Below are 21,918 nucleotides of genomic sequence, written 5' to 3' on the forward strand. Positions count from 1 at the left end.
ATTTGATCAGATTCACAAAAATAAATACAAACAAATATTAAAATAACAGTAAATCCTGATCAGCATACCTATCTTAAGTAAATCTTCCTCCTCTGTTGACACTCTGTTAAATCGAATAATTTTATATTCCGATAAAATAACTGACTAATTCCATTATGACTAACTTCGTAGTTTCTATCATACATGTAACTAAGCTTCTTAGTAAGTGGTCTACTGACCAGTGTGGCGAAACAGACTCTCGCCTGTGAAATATATTCTCGTTCGTTATTAGTATGTAGGTACGGTACAGATTCCCTCTGCCGAAGCGATCTTGTTATGAAGGAGTAAGTGCCAATCGCGCGGCGGCTTCTTTCTATCTCAATGTTCGTACATAATTCAATTTTAAAAGCCATTAAGTTACACGTCGAGACTTAGTTGGTCTCTGTTGCTCTTGTCGTATTCCTGCGTAGATCAGATTTTAATTATATTTCGAAAATATACATTTTTATTCATAACTGAAGTTTAAAGAGAAAAAAATCTCTTCTAAATTGATTTCAAATTATGTGAAACTGACACAAAAGATAAACGAAAAAACTGATTTGATCGTTCGAGATTATATAAAACGAACGAGTGATTTAACTTACTATATTTTTTCGAAATAACATTATGAAAATTATCAAAATAATAGATATTACATTCCCGTGAATCAAAAATAAGTGCCAAGGAGATCAAAACGAAACCCAATTCGGCTTCAGAAATGGGTTGGGAACACGAAAAGCACTTTTTGCACTGAATGTATTACTACAAAAATGTCGAGACCAACGGAAAGATGTATTTGCAGTCTTTATAGAATACGAAAAGGCATTCGATCGACTACAACACGACAAGTTATTAAATATATTAAGGGAAAAAGGAGTTGATAGTTCTGTTGTAGTAATCATTGGTTCCAAAGAGCGGATGTTCGAATCTACATCAAAATCGAACAGAAGAATACAAAATCTTAAGAGGAGTCAAACAAGGTTGCATACTCTCATCGTTTCTGTTTAATTTGTATTAAGATAAGATCTTTAAGCAAGCTAAACACAAATTATCATATAGAGTAAAAATTAACGGTAAACTTATAAATACATCAGATACGCGGAGTCCTTGAATGGACTGCAATGCCTATGACAGAGTGGGAAGAAATATGGGTCTAAACATTAGGGACGGGCAAATGAAAAGATTATATCGATAAATATCGTATGGATATATTCAGAGAATATCGATGTATGTAGCGTAAAAAATATCGATATGTCGATTTATCGATATTTTTATTTCAGAGCGTTGAGTATTCAAATATAAAAGAACTTTAAAAAAATTAATGCTTTTTTTATTTTCATCAGTTCTATTTATTATTTAAATAAAGTATTATAAATTATATCTATCTATATAGGATCCTTAGTTTCATTTACAGATTTTAGTGATCTTGAATATATATTAAAGCATTATAATGTTTTGTTTTCAATTTTTTTTATTTCCACATGTTTTGTATGTGTTAACACATAAATTACATGAAACAGGTTGATTGTTCCCATTTTTAGTAAAAAAATTCCACACTGAAGACATTATAAATAAAAAAATAGCAATTGCACAACAAAAAGACACAACAAATCACACCACGTAATGTCGCTTGCCGCCATTTTACTGTACACTACACATACATACACAACAACTTAACACAATATGGTTGTCACGGTTACACATAGAGGCAGCACTTATATCAAAGCTTGCGCGTTGATGTAAATAATTAATTAATTAAATATGAGGACAGGTAAAATATTACAACAGTAAGTGAAATATGAAGTTAGTATATAGTAAAATAAAATAAAGTTTTCTTAAAAAAATATCGAATTCGATACTCAAAAATTAATATCGAATATCAATATTTCAAGATAAAAGAATATCGACAATATTTATTGATTAATTTTTGAAAAAATATCGATAGTTTGATATATCGATATTTTGTGCTATTCCCTACTAAACATTAACTGTTATAAAACAAAATATGTGGTATTTAGACGCTTTAGACGCAGATACTTATTTCTCCTTAGAATTGCAACGTGCACATAATAAAAATGCCATAAAACCGATAATAATTCTAAGTGCGAGATTTTGCTTGTAACAATAAGCTAAACATCTACGCATACTTTTGGTCAAGAAATATTGCACGTTGTTTTGCACCATGTCAAGCTTCCTTTATATATTTCATAGTCTTGCTCAATCTCTGATTATATTCATAGTTGCCTGGCAATGTTTTATGTTTACTTATTTCACAATCTTGGTCAAATTAATATCAAAAATTAAAATACATCGACAAATTCCACCAATTGAAGATTTAAGTCTCACAAATCCGCTCAGTTGAATTTCTCAATAGCTACTTTTACCTGCCGTCGCCTTATCATCAATCCCTTATACAAAAAAGGAGAAGAAATAATAAAATTGAATACATTTCCCAGTATCTCGATCGCGATATCTAAATCTTCTTACAACCTTTACTTTATCCCAATAATTGAATTAAATTGCTACGACGGAATCACTAAAGACTAGAGATTTTCTCAATATCTAATCATTTTACGTAAGGCAATTAGGTTTTGAAGTTATTAACATGTTACCGTGAAAGAGTGGAGAGTGACGACTTTCACCAGTGAATGTCGACAAACATCAAATACGTTTGTTAAAGATGGAATATTGGTGTATGTTGACAATCACAGATATCGAGGAGATCGAAAAGAGGCGACTAGCTATTTCCCACCAAATCCATTGTTCTGCTTAGAGTCAGTCAGCTTTGTCAGGTTTGATGGTGAGAGCAACGTTTTCTTACTTTTTTTCCAATATACTAATTTGTACAGAATGGATAACGCAGTGAATTGGGATCTTTTTCTTTCAAAGTTAAATGCCTTAACTGCGGATATTTCAAAAGCTCTTAACGTCTTTGGTATTGATAATGGAGAGAAGTTAGTTATACCTTTAGAACAAATCTACACTATTATGTTACTAATGAGGATTTGTTCATTATATTGTATGAAATTATGTGAATGTTGACATCCACCATACATTTCATTTACATGAGACTCACAAAAGTTAATAGTATAACAAGCGTGTAATGACGGCTATTACCAACGAAGTTAAAATTTCAACACGAGCCGGAAGTGAGTGTGGTAACATCTCCGTTGGTGATAGTCATTATGCTATTAAAATTGTTAGAAAAATAATATTTTTCATTAATAGTAGCTTACACATATACAAAAAATTTAGCTTTATTCACTTACACAAGATTTGTGAATAGATATATTTTATATCTTTACCTACCTACTCCACGTTCAGAATTAGTGAAGGGATCAATACTGTACGATGCAAAAAAATGCATAATCATTTGCCAATTGAAATCAAATCTATAACATCTTTTACTGGAAAGTGTTTTCTACTCTATAAGTGTTAGTTGGTTTTTTACAAACTTTTCTCTACAATTTCTCTCTCTCTCTCTCTAATATTCCATTAGCAAACCATAGAACTTCATAAAATTCTACTATATGTTGAACTATAGCTGTGTAACCGTAATCAAAATACTTTGATTACCTCTATCATTCATTAAAATTAGTATTTTTGTTCATAAAGAGCCCAACTAAATTACAAAATGGTGAGGAATTAATAGATTTTGCATTGAATTTTGCTGTCTAACTGCTCGTCATAGTTGAGGCGATTCTCAGTAACTCTCGTAATACATGACATTTCTGGAATTCCAGCTTGCAAATACCAATTCTGAAGTACGATTAATAATTAGTGAAGGTTTATGCACTGATTTATTGATCTTGAGTTTACTTTACTTATACACTATTTTAGAACAAATCACAGAACATATTAATATCAATGGAAATATTTTAAACAACCTTATTCTAATCTAATTCCATTAAAACGTTACAATAAGTTTTAATAAACTTAATTGTTCTACTGGATACACACTCCCTCATTTAAAAGTAGCATAAGGGCTGGCGAGAGAGATAGGCAAAGGGAGTAGATTGCACCGAGCCTAAGGCCTCATGTTTTTATTTATACAGTTTCACAGCCCACATTAGTCAAAAAAATATGAGAAATTTTAAGCCTCATCAAAATCTACACATCAGAATACAGCACGCAACAGTTAATAGTTGCGAAATTGAGATTTTAGAGGATATACTTCACGAACATCCACATATCCAAGTACAGCATTTTTGACAGTTGTAGAGCAACTTATTATTAATACAGAATCGCTTACGTGCGACTACTGGTGAAGACAGACTGAATTATTTGGTGTTACTCAACATCGAAAATGAAACAGGTAAAAAATTATAATTTTAGAGCATCATTCACCAGAATAAAAGCTTCAAAGGAAAGGTTGTGATTTTAATTTAAAAGGAAAAGGTTCCAAAATTTTAATATGTTATTTCTAAACAATGTATGCTTGTGATTAATTTAAAAACTGAAAGCTAAACTAAGTTTGAAATGATCAGTTACCTGATATTATCTATAGCTGTGTTACGAATGTTGAAAGTAATAAAGGTTTTTATTTTTATTAAACATTCTCAGACTACATTGAATTTTTTTAATCCTGTAAGCCTATTAACCTATTGGTGTAGACATGTTTCAGAAAAGTTGACCTCATGCTACGAATTTTTATTAAGTTTTAGACGAACTTTGGAAATGAGACATGGGGCCAGTTCAAGGACAACTTACAATTCCTCTGCCTCTACGAATCTGTGCCCCGGACCATCAAAATACTCTCGGTAGCCAAGTGTAGCATCTCTGATTGTAATTAGCATAGAACTCATTTGGTGTCAAAACATGATCAATGAGTTGGGCTACTTTATCAAATACACCCGAATCTTGAAAATAACGATATATACTGCATTCGGCTTTGTACATCTGATGAATCTGACTGTTCACTTGATATTGTTCGGCAATTCACTTTGTGAACACTCTGCGTAAGATTTCTTTGCTCAGAATCTTGAAAGAGATTTCTTTTGAATTTGGACGTTCCAATGCTCTTCAATTAATAATTTTATTCGACAGTTGCTTGTTGTGTTACTTATTTCAATGCGAAAAATGGATAAACAGTAGCTCTAATTTGTACGTTTGTAAAAAAATTTTTTGAAAATGGAAAAGATAAAATGGAAGTACATCCAAATATAATAGATTATTTGTGTCATTTGTCATCTGTCACATGCATCAACCATCTTGTTTTCACTGCTTGTCTTAACAGGATTAACATGAAAATAACCTTACACGGCTATTCTCTTTGCTCTCTTTTGAGGAATCGAACCACTTTAATCGCACTTCAAAGACGAAAATTTTTTCCGCAATGTTTGTAATATTAAGATTTTTATATGCTATAAAATCTTCATCCCCAAACCTTCGTTATGTGTGTGTAACCAAGCTAAAATTTTTTTAAACAAATTTACAATCTGATGTGATTTTAATAATAATAAAACAAACGAAGATTATGAATTATAATATTTTGAAAATGTTGGAGTATTTTATCTCAGTAAACACCAGGAAATTAGAAAATAAGCTTAAGGGTAGCGAACGTACTCAAGGCGGTTGACAACCGGACATTACGAAAGCTCTTCTGCTTTCTCACAGCTTTATGGGCTTTATATTAATTCAATCTTGTGAATAATACGCTTTTAAGATCATTTTTCCGAATAACGGGAGAATGGTCATACTTTAAGAGATTTATTCTTCGAGATTTAAGTAGGATTTGCCAGTTGGAAGCGCTTATTATAAGTTATTACTATTTATTTGTCAAAATTATGTGAATATAATAAATCATGGAGGTAAAGTAAACTTTTCCTATTTAACTGACAAATAGAATGAAGACCAGAAAATACACATCACAAAATTAACATATTCAACTCTTTTGTATTAATGAAATAAACTTTTTAACTTATAGATGAAAAACACGTTTTTTCATTTTATGCCCTACCATATAAGGCTCGCCTTGAAAGCTATTTTGAAGTTTGCGGTTACCAAAATCAAGGAGTATCCAATATTTTTACTATTGCCGTGATAAATTGGTACATTTTTATAGCAATTTATTCTTTTTAACATCTAGTGAACTTACCGCCTCCATTCTTATAACACAAATAAGGAAATCTCCACACGTTTGCAAGATCTACAGCGAAACCTATGACCGACAGCAAGAAGTCGACTTTTTTGCTCCACGTTTCTCGCCCATCAGTTGTCGCTGGTGGAAGTTCAGGAGCACCTCGAGGACTTCTGAGACTCTCCTTACACGACATACTCTTCTTCTTTTAACGGCGAAAAAGCCAACAGCAAAAGATAATAATGTGTGCCGTCAACACTGAAAAGTTAGAGAATATGTATAAATATTTAAAAAACAATTTAAATTGATAATAATTGTTTTTACGCACTAGTGGATTAAAAGAAAAATACTTTGTCGATATAGTCACAGAAAGTTTGTAGTCAAAATCGTTTTTTTGTTTTTTGATAAAGACGGAAATAGGTCAAACGTCAATTTTTGCATGTTATTTTAAACTGATTTTCGTAGAAAAGAAACTTGAAATCAAGACAAATCATCACGAAAAACATATAAGAAATGAAAGGTTGAATAAAATAGAATATTCTTATATCTACAAGGTAATTAATTAAATCTCTAAACTGTGTATTCTAAAACCTAGAATATTATGATTCAGTCCGCTATTCTTTATAAAAATATAACTAGTTTTTGTGATAATGGATTGGTTGAAATAAAAACCTACTTGGAAATATAACATATTGCATAGGCAACTATTCATTCCATCATCAGCCAATCAGATCTCGGCTTTCTTTAAGCTGTCAATATTCCTCGCGCTTCTCCTTTTCATAACTTATAAAACGCTATTTCCTCACTTTCAATTCCATAGTCTTATATAGTTAACTTCTTCGTTATTTCTTATTAATTTAAGGACTGAAAGTTTTAATGAAAACGACCCCTAATAATAAAATAACAAAAGAGAGTGCAAGATTTGGGCATACGACCCAACGTACCACTATATACCCATTTTTCATATACAGTTTTCAAAGTTTACGTAGTTTGCACACCTTTAGACATACGGCATACAACTTTTTGAAGTATGCACGCTGAAGTAATCTAAGAAACAGAGACATTCATAGACCTGGGAGTGGTAATGGTGGCAAATGGGGTCATATATTAAGAAGAGGCTACACAACCACGATAACGTCTGCTGGACAATGGTGAAGCATGATTAGCATCAAGGGTAAAAGCGCATAACATATATTGTATAGAAGAAGGAACAACATTGAGAAAATATCAGTGTAGCAGAGTCGCTAAGATACTTTATTTTTAAGATTTGATAGAGAATATCTCATAAATAATATCGTTTTCAGCGTACACTTTGCTTATTGAATAACCATACGAAAAGAAAGCCCTAATATTCTAAGTAGAGCCCATCGTATTCTTTGATTTTAACCCAACATTGAGCAAGCTCTTTGATATCTTGGTAAAAACACTCTTTGAGTTTAGAAGTAAAAAATTGTCGCACTGAATTTTCTGGATAAATAGTAATGGTCGACATAAGGTCCGGACTACATGCTAGATATGATAGGAGTTCGATACCATCAATTTCTTATATCATATTGCGCTTATGTGGTTTTGATTCTCTTTTTGTAATAAAGCTCGCTTTGGTTAACTATATACCACTATTTACCTCGGCTTTGATAGATCGACCATTTCGAAATACATTAACTACTATTACTGATTGTGAGAGTCAAAATACAGGACCAGCTGATTATGATATGGTGACAAAAGGAAAAAGGTTTTTCTAATTGATGCAATTGATTTTGAGGGAAGCCAACGAAACAAAACTATATACAATACTATCCTTTTTACGCTGGATATTCTTTGATACTTCTGATAGTCCTATAAAGTAGGTAAACAATATTATACAGAGGTCGGTATAAGTCAGGCAAAAAATTTTGCATTAAGAGAAACAAATGTAGCATCAATATCAATTTATTAAAAGTAATTACAAAAGGGATTCGAAAAAAGGTTCAAATTGAAGCCAATTTCGATCAATGCATTAACGGCAACGTTTCTCAACGGAAAAGCAGATCCGGAGAAGCATGTCGTGCTGTCTTCTTCAATTGCCGTTCGGAGGGCGGGAAGAGTGCGTCCTCTTGCTAAAACGCGGTCCTTGAGAAGGCTCCCTATGAAGAGATCACAGGGTGTCAGGTCACATGACCGTGCGGACCACTCAACGATTCTTCGTCTGCCTATTCATTCTACAAAATGAACATTAAGAAGGTACTCCCGATTACATTCTGCGGCGAAGCACCATCCTGCATGAAATGACGGATGTTCGCGAGTGTTGGGTCGTTGTCCATTTGCACACGTAAATCTTCGAACATTTCCAGATAACTTTGGCCGATACCTACCGCGTTGCTATACATTTGTCGACCTCTAGGTTCCACTATATCCATGTGAGTGTTTCTTTAAACGGTCCGACCTTAATTTGACAATAGACCAAAACAAAATGTTCCTCGCCAACTGTTTCTGAATTACTCCACGTACATTACGAATACACTATAGTAGATTCTTTTATCTACAAATAAATCAATGTTAAAAAGATAAGTTATCTTGAAACGTTACGGTCCTGAATCACATCATCGTTAAATCGGCAACACATGACCTTATCGGGGGATAAATTGAATCATTGTCCCTCTAACACACATCAATAGATGCTGTATACATAATGTTATCAGAAGATGATGACTTCGTTTACGTTTTCTTCGTTATTACATGATATGATAAGTCACAATAGTTTTCCATTAAGTTTCTTGGATAACTATTGGAAAAAATTCGAAAGGAGGAAAGTTTCTTTAAGGTTTTAACATTAATTAAGAAACAAAATACGGGGTGTCCCACGACGAGATAAAACTATCTGTATAATACTTATAATAAAATCATGAAAATTTCCACGTTTGGGTTTTCGAATACGATCTTTTTAACTAAAATATTTTCAAATATGGCCGACTTCCGTTTCTACTGGAAGTCGACTGTAACTTTGTTGTTTTAAATAGAACACCCTGTATATTACTACATTTTTTAAATCTAAGTAAAATTTTAGTATACTTTTGTTTAAAAACTTTTTTTGAAAAATGCATACTTTTTGAGATATTAATTTTTTTGTAAAAAATTGTACCGGTGTAGACAAAATTATTTTTTTTTATTTTATTTTGATCCGGTTCATTTTAAGCAAAAGTTTATCGAATTAAACCATTTGTGACAATAATACGATATGCTATCACATTTTATGGAAAATTAAAAGGGAAATAATCTGATGACCGAACAGAAACCATTTTTATATCTTTGAGGGTATCCTCGTAAAAAATAATTTATAAGGATCTGCAACGGTTAAATTATTTTCCAAAAAAACTAATAACTCAAAAAGTATGCATTTTTCGAAGAAAGTCTTAAGACAAAAGTATACTATAATTTTACGTAGATTTAAAAAATGTATCAATATACTGGGTGTTTCATTTAAAATAACAAAGTTACAGAGGACTTTCGGTAGAAGCGGAAGTCGGCCATCTTTAAAAATATTTTAGTTAAAAAGATCGTATCTGAAAAACCCAAACGTAGAAATTTTCATGATTGTACTATAAGTATTTTGCCATATACAGATAGTTTTAACTTGTCGCGGAACACCCTGTATATTTTTCAGCAAATGATGATAATATATTAATTTCTAAGGTGTAGTCTGAATTTACACAGGATAGGACATAGGCTTTTCGCATTTTTCGTCAACAAAAAAACGCATCATATTTAAAGAAGTATTTATTTCAAATGAAGCACCTTAAATGGAAAAACATTATTTGTTATAAATAATATCGTCCCAGTAACAATTTCTCCTCCGGTATTCCTGGAACTATAAGAATGTCGGAAATTGTTCGACACATGATATTATTAAAAACCACTAGCTGGATATAGATCTGATCTGATAAGTTCCGATGGAACATCTACTTTTCGCAAAATCAATTTTCTGGAAAAATTTTTTCAGCCACGGATAAGTTCTTTGCATTTTCATTTGTTCTGTGCAGATCTATTACTTCGTTTGAAGATATTGCCGCCCTAACCGTGACTTTTGGAAAATGTGATAGTTTTTGGTATTTCAATTTAGGGTATTCTCTACTTTAAAATCTGCAATTTTGTTTGTTGGCAAGCTCATTCGAGTGAAAAAAGCATTCGTGCCAAAAAAAGTTGCAGTTTGGTTCTCCTGCACCATTGGGGTCCTGTTTGTTTTTTAATTGTCGTGCTAGTTTCGTCGAAATTTTTAATCCAGAATTTAATCAAATATACTGTTCTATTTTATGGAATTAAGATTAGATGGCAAATAATGATATAAGAGCATCATTTTTATCAAATAAGAAGTGTGTTGCTTTCCCGTGAAGTCATCCATATCCATTTTCACTACATTCTCAAGAAGCGAGGAGCCACGCGAGAGTTGCACCGACTAGACAAGGCGATCTGAAATCGATTAATCGAATCGGTGAATCGATATTACACCCTTGAAAATCGACATGAAATTTTTTCCGTTTTGGTAAAAACCATGAAATTATTTACAATTAGTTGAATGTACTCGTAATTTTACTGTTGTCGGGAAAAGGATTAATTACTCTAAAACTCGAGAGATGGCTATGTGCTTGGCTACCTCAGAACTTAAAAGAATAAGTTGAACATTATTTATTGCAGGCAGTTGGGCTACTGAAGTATGATCCTATAGTTTACTGGCAAGAACAGAAAAATTTGTGGGATCATCTGTTCCTTGTGAGTAGATTTAATCAATTTCCGGCACCATGTCAGCGATGCCATTTGGATCCCAGTAGACTTAACAAACTGTTGATTTTAAAAAACTTAGATATCAATCATTGGATACTATAAGCTATATTATCTTTTTTCTCAACTTCTTAATGAAACATTGTAAATATAGACTTTATATAAAATAGATTTTTTAGTTATCCATCTTTTAGACCCCGATTTTTTATGAATAGATTCATCAGGTTAAGAGTCGAATCGATTTAAAAATCGATCTTTTTTGGAAAGAATCGCTAACCCTAGCCCCGACCCCTCCAGCGCATGGTTCATTCGCTTACAAAAATATCAAGAAACGCACGTTTAAAAAAGAATAGTGCTGTTCGTCAAATTCAAAGTTGACACGTTTCAGTCCTGATACTTTTTTCAATAGTAATTTTAATTTCTCAACAACTTCTTTTAAGTCTATACATTTTTTTAGCAATGCTGCAACCTTTTTGATTCTCCCAAATAATAATTGCCGTATTTTTCCTCAAAATAAGCGTTTATGTATGCAGAAGTAGTGTAGCTATAAGGTTAGGAAACAGGAAAAAATCACTGGAGCTAGATTTGGTGAATAGGGTGGGAGGTCCACCAATTCGAAGTGCAATTCGTGAACGCTAGCCATGGAGATGTGAGACAGTGCGTTGCCCTAGCACTTTCTTTTCCCTTAAACTCGGTCACTGTTTTGCAATATCTTTCATAACCTTATCAAGCAATAATGCCTAATACTATCCCGTTATTGTTTCCTCTTCTTGAATATAGTCGATGAGCACAATTCCTTGGCTATCTCAGTAGTGACTTTTCCGGCTGATGAAATCGTGTTTACCTTTTTCGCAGCAAGTTCACCATTTGAAATTCACTGTCTTGGCTGTTTTTCCGATACAGGAGTGTTGTAGTGGATCCAGGTTTCATCTATATTTATTAGTTTGCTTAAAACGGGTCAAAAATGCCTGCGAATTGTTCATTCGTACACGTTATTAGTCAAAAATGAGCAAACGCGACTTTCAATGCGCGGGTAGCTTAAGTACGCATTATTCTCCAAACGGTATATGACAAATACGTTCTTTTCATATGCGATAACTTTTTCTATTTTCTTAATTTTCATCCGATAGTCGTCCAATATTTGAGAAGATTTTCGATAATATCGCTGGTTGTCGTAATTTTTGCTGTTCATCAGTCATACTGATATGGCCACGATTGTATTTAAGTGCCAAAAATTTTACGGTCGTAAATGATGATGCCGAGCCTCCATACACAGTGTCTAACTCCTATTTTATTTGCTTAGGCGTATTTAATGTCAGCTCGATGCCCTATTTTCCCCATTTCCAGAAAAATCTTCACAACAAATAACTTTACGATTGTTAAACAGAAACTAAACGACCAACAAGGATGAAATTTTAGTGAGACTCGAACAACGCATGCGCAAAAGTACTGAAATTATGGAGTGTAGAGAAGGAGGAACATCTCTTATGGACGGTACGTTTAAAATATGGTCTGAATTCTGTAGGGATAATACGTGGCGCTGATTGTACTATGGGATTGAGATCTGAAGTTAAACACTTACTATATCTGAAACTAGCTTCAGATTCTATAAACTAACGAAAACAGAATATTATGTAGGTGGTGAAAAGAATTAAATAACGTTTAAAAATATTAAAAAAATATTAAAAAAAGAATACAAAAAATCATGGTGAAAACTTGTTGTATTTCTGGATGTATAAGTGGTTCTTTAAAAGATCGTGAAATTCGTTCATCTCAAAATATAAAACAAGCAAGTCTCTTTGGAATACCAAAGGTAAGTCATGTTTGAATCTGTTAGAAAGCAAAATTCATTAGAGGAAAATCAATAATTATTTATCCATGTTCCCAAAATATTTGTTGATTAACATTGATTTCTCATTAAATTTGAAAAATAATAAGTAACACGCGGAAGATTGATTATTCAGGTGGAATAATCAAAGAATATGAATTGAAACGATGGACCCTATTGCCAAATGCTGTACCAGTTAACCTACAGCCAAGACAATATGGTATTGAAGTAAATGTAACTTTAAATGTAGCTTTCAGAAAATCAAGAAAACCTGCACTATCAAACGGTTAAAATAATAAATGACGATAAATTTTCAAAGGTATAAGGTTTAAAGTAAAAACTAAGCAGTAATTTAATTTTAATTAATTTTAATAAATATTTCGTAGAAGCCAACCATCAATGTGCGAAAGCCTTTTCAACAGTTGGACAATCGTATTAACATTAGAAAAAAACCAGCGTCAACATCAATCGAAAAGATCTCGCCTTCGCTGATAAAAATCCGAAAAACTGCAAGTTCTGACGATAAATATCCACAATTTATTTCACATAAAACATCATTAAATAGTATACCTGATCAACCAGTAGACAAGATGCAAATTGCTGTGAACAATGTAGAGACAAGATTTGATGCAGAACAAGATTTTTTAAATGAAATCGATTCAAACAATGTTAGTTAAAGCTTGAAATATCAGTAGGTTCATGATTTAAGTATATACCAAAATTTTCTACAGATCCTTAATTTTTTTCCAGACTCCTAAGAATATTAAGGAATTGTTGGACTCTTTTTTGAGTATGATGCCTGAGTATTGGTATTATATACTTCATGATAACCAATTAGTACTTGTTTATACTGATCCCTTTAGGGAAACCGAAAAACTTCGCGTTTTTATACAAGATGATTTTTCAGTAATGGTAACTATATGTTCTTTATAACTCCATCTTGTAAAAATAGAAAGGTATTTGGATTAACGTACAATTATTTTTTTTGTGGAAACAAACAATATTGTAATATTTTGATATGAAACTTAATATAATTTTTTTTTCCAATATTTAATATTCTATAAAGCACAAATTAAGGTTTTGTAGATTTAATTTATACATTTCTTATGGATAACGAAAAATTTTTAGCTCACCCAGCGCCTCAATGAATTCAACAATTATTCATTCAATTATTTCTGAATTCTCCTCATGTGCTCAATGAAAGTGCTTTGGTACTCCAGCCATGAAATTATTATCTCAGTACTCAACGTTATATTGTTTCTGAATTTTCATGTCCTCAATGGAAAAATTTTGAAACTACTGCCGTGAAATGAATTACCAAAAAACTTCCCTGCACTTGTCGTAAGAGAAATAACAAAAATAAGTAAACTTAATGAATATAGTTTGATAATTAACAATGGTTGGGTTTCATTATTCTTTGGTTTCAGTAGTATTTTTATTTTCTGGTTTTTTTTTGGTAGTTACATACGTTATAACATTTTATTATTTATTATTGAAGTTTACTAAATCGAAAATATATATACTTGAAGAAACTCATACAGTCATATAGTTGCTAATGAAGTTCAATATTTTATTTTTATGAACCGAAATATTTTTTTTTATTATTCTATTATTTTTATTGATCTAATTATATCGCTATAATTATTATATTAGTTACGGATAAAATTCAATATTTTATTTTAATCAACCAAAATGTTTTTTTTATACTATTTCATTATTGTTACATGATTCTACTTTTTTTTCATATTAGAATATATGTATTATCTAAACCAAATAAATAGCTAAATAATAAAGTTAATTTAACGAGATTCTGTTTTGTTAATCGTTTCATTATTTTAATACTACTAATTTCATTATCACGGTGCATTATTTAAAGCATTACTATACAGTTATTTTCAAATCAGCGCGTAAAATTCGAGCGAATACCCTCTACAATCAGCGCCACCTATTTTCCCATCAAAAATCAGCTCACATTTTTTAACCCAGAGATGTTCCTCCTTCTCTACACTCCATAGCTGAAATGTTCAGGTAAAAGTCGGAATATCCTTCTCAAAACTTTTTAACAGCTGAAATTTAATTAATTCATATTTCTTCGAAAACAGATTAGATATGAGAAAAATATTTTTCAAATGTGAATAAATATTAAATTTAAAAGGTATTCTTGAAAAACATGTCTATAATGAAAACATCCCACATACGTTACGTGTCAAAGTTACATAAATATAATTATCAAAAACTTCTTATTAGTCTTTTGAAATCAAACGTTCTTGCGGCAGTGCATTGTTATGATGTTATTGAAAGGCAAAAACATCGAAGTCAAAATATCGATATTTTGTCAGAAAATAATCGATAAATATCAAATTTGATATTTTTTAAGTACTTTATGATAAAAAAAAGCGATAAAATTGAGGGAATCGACAAAAGTAAAACGAAATTTCTAGTTCATTTTATCTTGAGACTATTAGTAAGAATGGAAAATCCGCTTCTAGTTAAAACACTCAGTAAATTAAGTCTTTAACAGACGAGGCAGTTCATCATCATCATCATCATCATCAACATCATTTTTTCGAATTATTTTCTTTTTTAATTCAATTTCAAGCTCAATTGATATTAATTAAAAGCTCTGCGATCGAAAGTTCAATATTTAATCCTTATGCAATAACAAAAATTGACAGATAATATTTTTGCTCTACTCAATATTTGTGTGTCCTCCACGTACTCTTTGACCGCATTGAGCAGTCTTTCCATATTCCAATTAATTATAATAATAATGTCCTCAAAAAGTGGAAATTAATGTCTCTTACTCTCATTCATTAAACGCAAAATCTACTTTCATTTGTGGATAAAACGCTGTAGCATTGGAGTTTTCTTATTCCGCAGGGTGAAAGCATTTCTACATCTCTTTTAATGGTTTAGTTACTTATTCGTGGTCTTCGAGGTTCTTCCAGAAGATTAGCGATATATGGCTTTTCTTTGTGTCTGTTTCGTTCATGCTAGCAGTGCTTGATTGACCTCTTCTTATGAATATTTCCGTTTGCCTTTAACCAGCCATATTCTGGTGGATTATAAACTTTTTCAAGGTAGAAAAGTTGTTCATTATTTACCAAGAAAAATACAGATCCTGACAAACCTATGTGAGATAACATAACATGAACAACAAATGGCAATAATTCGGTCATGTTGGAAGACAAAACAAAGAAAGATGAAGGTCACAACATGCCGACACTGGATGGAAACAATACAAGACAGAATAATGTAGAACACATTAAGAGAGGCCTATACTCAGGAGTATACGCAGAACGGCTGAAGAAGAAGAAAAAACATTATTATATTTGAATAAGAATAAAAAAAACTTTTATATCTAATAAATCATTTAAGTAATGAGCCAAAGGTATCAAAAACACGTGATTGTAAATATTGAGAAAGAAATAAAAATATAAAAAGTTATAAAGGGCATGCAATCTGCTAATGAGAAGTATGAAGTAAATACTTGATTGGTTGCGAGGATGACGTAAATTAAGGAGTAAATGGTTGTATACCCAATAGGTTCAGTTTACCGAAAACATATTGATGGTCCAAATAGTGAGTACACTAACAGATTAATTAAAATATCTCAACAAAACTGTAATACTTCATTGAAATTTCTCAATCAGAAAAGTTGAAATGAAAAGAATGCCACGGACACGTTTGATTGTGATATTTATAGATGTATGATATCGACAGGTATAGTACTTAAACGAGAAATTTAAATCTCTCTTTGTCAATTCATATTCAGGATTTCAATAATAGAGATTCTAGAATATGATGACATGTGTCTGCGCCAGCAGAGCGCGCTCTTTTGTTTTGACAAGAGATCTTGAAAATATCCATTGCCCTCTGAATTACCGAATGGTGGGTAGTTATTGGGTCAACGTTTGATGTATATGTCATGTTTCAACAATTATATTTTACACAGAACGTTTTTTGATTCGTGTAATCTCGTATCAACACTTTCAAAAAGCTATTGAATACAAGCTGTCATATTAGTTTAAACACTTATACAATAAAAAACGTTCTATAAACAGAATTAAAATGAAAACATAATGAACAACATGTTGTTAGTTATCGTCTTCAGAAACCTAAGTAAAATAGTCGACTTTCAGTAACTGAAGGCGATCTACTTGTTCTAGGATCACAATATGCGAGAAGCCCTAAAAAGTGTGGTATGAATTGAGTTAATCGGCACATATAGACTAATTTTTGCGTGAATATATGAACGTACTCAGAACGTGTTTTCGTACGAGTGCTATTTGAGTTGTTTACAGATACTTAAAATATTATCTTTGTTAAAAAATGGAAGTAAATCGCATACATTTTCGTGTGATGAGTTTCAACGACTTGGATTAAAGCAGCAGCAGTGTGCCGCTCAACTTGCTTCGACTTTTGGTGATGAAGCACCATCTTGAACCACCGTGTTTCGCTGGTTTCCCAAATTCCTTCGGTAATTCCAAAATCGACTACTGTGCCAAAAAAAAATCAATGCTGTGCACGATAATGCATGAACACTTGGTTGCTAAAAAGATTTGTTCGCGTTGGATACCGCACAATTCGTCAATCGTTCAAAAAACGCTCGTGTCGATTGGTGCAAAAAATAGTGAAAAAAGTCTTTCCCAGACATCTATAAGATCGTAACAGGCGATGGATCATTGATTTATGCATACGAACACGAAACTAAACAACAATCGACTGTATGGCTCTTTCAAGACAAGCCAAATTCAACAATAGTTGTTCGCGCACGGAGCACTTCGAAGCAAATGGTCGGAATAACTGGACATGTCGCAGTTCCATCAGAGCAACGTAGAACGGTCAATTCTGAAGGATACACTAGCATTTATTTGCCAGAAGTGTTCGAAAAAAAAACGTTTTTGAATAGTCAAAACATTAAATTGATGGGTTATCTTCCGTACAGTCTTTGTTTGTCACTTGATGATTTCTTTTTATTCCCGAATATGAAAAATAAATTACGAGTTCAACATTTTTCTACACCTGAAGAGGCGGTTGGTGGGTTCAAATCACATTTTTTGGAATTACCTCAATCGACAAACGCATGCAAACGTGTATTCATCTTTATGGAGAATATTTTGAAAAACAATAAAGCCATATCCAAGTATAGATATTAATTTTTATTGGTCTATCTTAAAACTTAAGTAACAACCCTCTGATATGTAGATAAAATATTTGAAATAAATGGGGTTTTGGAAATGGGTTATTCTTTTATGGTAATTTGATATTATTGGACAGGTTTTCTGAGACTCTACTTAGAGGAAGAGTTTTGGAAATCATAGTCATAAAAGATAAGATATCATATCATGGTGAATTTCGAATTGTTAAGGTAAAACCAATTATTACATCAAACTTAAACATTATCTGAAGCTACAAAATATGGCTACAAGATTAAGAAATTATTTTTATGAACTCACTTGTTCCACACTAGATTTTATATAATAAAATATTCAACCACATTAAACGAACAAGATAATTTCTTTATTCAGCAGAAATGTTCTAATGATAGACTTTTTGAAATGACGCCGGATGAAGGTGGGAGTAAATTAAATAAATTAAACACAAGAATTCTAATAAAACGATAGTACGAGGTCTGGCTATTAAATAACGAGACTGGTTACGAAAAAGGGTTTTATTACAAAAATTATTCTACATTCGAATGCTCCCTTCTATATACTCCAATTCCCTCGCCACACACCTTTCCATACGTTTTTTCCATCGATTGAAGGAATGCTGGAAGTCTTTTTTGGTGAGTGCCTTTAGGAGTTTTTTAGTTTAAGACTTCCATCGACTCAAATCGGATCCCTTTCAAAACAGATCTTTTTTTAAACTTTCTAATCTTTCAAAGAAATCTGAGCAGACCAGTTGAAGCAAGAGCTTTTAGTCAGGAGTCAGATTTTTTGGCACCAGCTTCGCACAGACTTTTGTCATGTGTAATTCCACGTGTAAAATTTTTCTAGCTACTCTTTATCGGCGTTTACATCCTCGACAATAATCCGGATGCTCATTCGACGATCTGCACGCACAATTTGGCTAATTTTGGTCACTGTTTCCGGAGCTGAAACAGTCACAGGGTGACCTGGGCGCTGGTCATTTTCAGTCCTCTCTAGGTCCTTACTAAGGCGCTTACAACACTCAAAAATACGCGCACGTGATAGAAAATTGTTCCCATAGACCTCTTGAAATAATTTATAGCACTCAGTCGGAGTTTTTTTCAATTTAACGAGAAATTTGAGATTGAAACGTTGCTCCTGTTTATCGTCACACACGGTTTAAGACACGATAAAAAACACGTTCGTTTCAAATGCACAAATACTGCACAAATACTATAATATTGACGAAAGCCAATGGTTTGCGATTTTGTAACCAATTCAGGGACTATTCGAAGAATTGTTTCGATTACTTAAAATTATTCACCGAGCAAGACTTCCCTTCCCATTACTCCTTTGTTTCTACATTTTCTTAATAAGCTTGAAATGGCTCCCTATGATAAGATGGACTGTAGTTTTTGTCGATAGGTCTCACATGTAGGTGATTGAAATAGAAATGTGATACGATCTTTAGGAGAGCTTAACCGTTAAAACTTCTAGCGCGTAAACAATAAATTTGGGTTTGCTCTAAGTATATTTTTCTTTACTCGCCATTTTCCCATACATCTAACTCATTTTTTACTTCATTCATTCCAAACAGAGTTTTAAAACATAAGACAACCCAAGATTTAATAGTAAAATAGAGTAGAAATGTCGGAAGTAGTTCTTTGACTTAACAAGGGATAATGCCTGATTTAAAGTATGGTTTGGAAATAAATAAAAACAATCGAAATAATCACAATAGGCACTAACATAGTGCAGAAGAAAATAAGAAGATAAAAATCGAAAAAATAGAATCAAAAGCTAAAATATTCTAAAGAATAAAGGTGATGATAATTTATAATAGCATAAAAGAAAGAAGTTATCTGCAAGACCAAGTTGAAAGTCTTTAAAACAATTATAAGTAGGACACATAAAATTTAACAATAAAGAAAAATAACTGCAATAAAATTACAAAAGAAGACCAACAGATAACTATGAAAATACAATCAGATGATAGTAAAATACGATGATTGTCGCAGAATTACCTGGCCTGACCTAGAGATGGCGATAGTTTCTCGAAAATATCAGTGTATTAGAAAGTACTCAATCTATACAGCATATGTTTCAAGTTCGAAGATGTTGTTTAGTATTTGGTTATTGGTCACCGTTATATGATACAATACTTTTATTTGGAAGGCCTTAGCCCAACCAAGTTAAAAGATGAAGTAGATTCTACTCTGGGTGAGACTGCTCCTTCGTTTTTAACAGTAAAATATTAGGTAACATAGTTTAAATGAGATCGAACGACCTGCGAAGACCAGCAACCAAATGAGATGACGACACCAGAAATGTTGAAGAAAATCTACAAAGCGGTACTGGAGGATCGTCGACTGAAAGTGCGCGTGTTAACAGATTTAGTAGAAATTTCAAAAAGTGCGGTATGAATAAAAAGGGAGAGCCGGCTCCAAAGAAGGCAGAGACCGTTCCATCTGCAGGCAAGGTCATAGCGTCGGTTTTTTGTGATACGCGTGAAATAATTTTCATTGACTATCTTGAAAATGGAACGGAAAGTATCATGCGAACTTATTGCAATGTATGAGCGAAGAAATCAAGCAAAAACGGCCACATTTGGCTAAGAAGAAAGGGTTGTTTCATCAATACAATGCACCAGCTCACATTTCTGTTATTGCTATGACCAAAATAATGAATTAATGTTTGAATTCCTACCTCATGTACCCTATTCGCCAGATTTAACCCTCTCGGATTATTTTCTGATCTACGCATAAAGTGACATTTTCTAACTAACTAAATTAAATGATCAGTTTTCTTAGCACTTTTTTATTAGTTTCACCTGTATCTTTGTATACTTGAATATTTGTAACTTTTCGACGGCTGTCAACCCGGATACAAAACAGTTTTCGAAAATCGAGAGGCAACAATTAACACATCTGTACCTGCATGTTATAGACGGGTTTAAAATAGCAAATTGAACCAAAAATAAATTATAGTTTAAGAAACCTAAAAAACACTTTTTTAGCTATAATCAAACTAAAAATTGAAAGATAATTCTTGACATAAAAATAAAATTACTAATGAGAAAATTAATGTCGCTATTATAAGAGCGTGCGATGCTTTCTATGACATTCTTAATTTTCAGTATTGAAAAAACCATTCGGACAGTCCTCGGACTCAGATCTCTTGATTACAAATACTGAGGTATGTAGTTTATATCGTAGAAAAAACTCCACGCTTTGAATTATTTTTTAATTTTTAGTTTCATTATTGCTACTGACGTGTTCTCTAGTTTTTTTTTAACTATAATTTATTAATTGTTCAATATTCTACTGAAGTTCAGAAATTGTTAAACTTACCAGTGCGTACAATTTATTTCTCGCATCTCTTGCTAACGCCACAAAGTGATGATGAGAGAAAAGCTAGAATCAATCTGGCCCATCCAGAAGACTTTCTCAACTTCTTGTAGATGTTAAACACAATATTTTCCCCAAGAGGAACGGACCTTTTCGCAATCGACAAACAAGTGACAAAAGCAGCAGTTTGAATAACGCAAGAAGCAGCGATTCCACATGCGTGCTCCGTCACCTCCTGATGGTCGAGGACCATCCTCCAGCGTCCACCTCTCGGTTGATGGGATTCGTGGAAATGGAAGTTTCCCGCCTTGGATATACGAGGTATAGAATGATTGGGCATATAATTCGATTTTTAATATATTTATTTACTTTTGAGCAATTAATAGTATCTATAAACGAACAACAGGAATTATGACACACTGTCCCTGCAAATGAGTTGTAACTTCCTCGGGGTTTTCAGTGTGAAGTATGAAGAAAACATTTTTATTGGTGTAACAGCATACTACGTAATTTGAGCCTATCTAAAGTACGAAAAAAACAATACTTAAAAGTTTTTTCGATGCATTTTAAAAACCACATTTAGAACAGTTCATTTAATATTTATGGTGTCTTTTACAACTATATTTCTATATTTGATGATATTATACCAATAGACAAGAAAAAAGACACAAGAAACTGTAACAACTATACAGTCTTTATGATATGTACGATAATAATAGAAAACAGACTAAAAGACGATCTAGAAAGCTTCGCAGAAAC

At 32.4% G+C, this 21,918-nt stretch overlaps 1 protein-coding gene across 2 annotated transcripts in view; it reads right to left on the reverse strand.

The window, feature by feature from the left end:
• LOC130901804 (sodium-dependent dopamine transporter) overlaps positions 1–21,367 on the reverse strand; it is a 46,000-nt gene extending 24,633 nt beyond the window's left edge. The window contains exons 1-2 of one of the 2 annotated variants that reach the window (XM_057813409.1): positions 21,163–21,367; positions 6,116–6,355 (exon numbers count right to left, since the gene is read on the reverse strand). In XM_057813409.1, coding sequence (XP_057669392.1) covers positions 6,116–6,293 — 178 coding nt within the window. In that variant the 5' untranslated portion in view covers positions 6,294–6,355; positions 21,163–21,367. Of the gene's footprint in view, positions 1–6,115; positions 6,356–18,136; positions 18,214–21,162 lie in introns of those variants that run through there. The other variant, XM_057813410.1, reaches the window with a different exon arrangement.
• Positions 21,368–21,918: the final 551 nt, after the last annotated feature.

This window comes from Diorhabda carinulata, chromosome X, assembly GCF_026250575.1.
Source record: "Diorhabda carinulata isolate Delta chromosome X, icDioCari1.1, whole genome shotgun sequence".
In the NCBI taxonomy this organism is placed as follows: Eukaryota; Metazoa; Arthropoda; class Insecta; order Coleoptera; family Chrysomelidae; genus Diorhabda; species Diorhabda carinulata.